General features: G+C 41.9%; 1 protein-coding gene across 1 annotated transcript; it reads left to right on the plus strand.

Annotated features, from left to right (window-relative positions):
• The first annotated feature begins 221 nt into the window (after positions 1-221).
• Positions 222-683, plus strand: LOC122312587 (uncharacterized mitochondrial protein AtMg00310-like). Its single transcript, XM_043127250.1, has one exon. It carries the CDS (start codon positions 222-224, stop codon positions 681-683), a length of 462 nt encoding a protein of 153 aa, XP_042983184.1.
• Positions 684-919: the final 236 nt, after the last annotated feature.

A 919-nucleotide genomic window follows, 5' to 3' on the forward strand; every position in this document is an offset into this window, starting at 1 on the left:
AGTCCATAAGAAACAGGATGAACAACTAGAAGGTTAAATTCCTGTTGCAGGCTGGCAAGGAAGTTTTGATGAAGTCTATAGTCTAGGCAATTCCAACATATTGCATGAGCATTTTCAAACTCCCTAGGGCAGTGCTAAATGCAATAAACAAGTTAATGAAAAAGTTTTGGTGGGGCAGCAGAGAAGAAAAGACCAAGACTCAATGGATCCCATGGAAACAAATGGGAAAATCTAAAAAGGAAGGAGGGTTAGGTTATAGGGACTTTGAAGAGTTTAATTTGGCCCTTCTAGCAAAGCAGGGGTGGAGGATCATTCAACACCCCTCTTCCCTAGCAGCAAAAGTGCTTAAAGATAAGTACTTCTTCAGAACAGATCTTCTAAAGGTCAAGGTGGGGAGTAATGCCTCTTTTTTGTGGAGAAGTTTTATGGAGGCTAGACCAGTCCTGCAAGAGGGTCTTTCATGGAGAATAGGGAATGGTGCTTTAGTGAATATTTGGTTAGATAAGTGGATTGCGAGACCATCTTCCTACAAAGTTCAATCTCCTCTACAAGTTGAATATGCTACAAGTAAGGTGTCTGCATTGATTGATTCAACATCAGGGGAATGGAATATGGATATTCTAAGAAAGGTCTTCATGGAAGAGGAAGTGGATTTGGTGAGCAGAATTCCTATTAGTGTGTAATGCTCCAGACAAGCTGATATGGAGGTGTACAAAAGATGGTAAATTCTCGGTTAGGAGTGCATACTACCTGGCAGGAGAAATGGCAGTAGAACATAAAGGGCAGTCCTCTCAGATTAGGCAGAAGAGTGACTTATGGACTAGACTATGGAAGCTAAAGGTACCAAGTGCCACACGTATGCTCTTGTGGAGAGCCTATCATGACTCTCTGCCTACAAATCAACAGCTAGTGAAGAGGA

Source organism: Carya illinoinensis, chromosome 1 (genome assembly GCF_018687715.1).
Source record: "Carya illinoinensis cultivar Pawnee chromosome 1, C.illinoinensisPawnee_v1, whole genome shotgun sequence".
Lineage (NCBI taxonomy): Eukaryota > Viridiplantae > Streptophyta > Magnoliopsida > Fagales > Juglandaceae > Carya > Carya illinoinensis.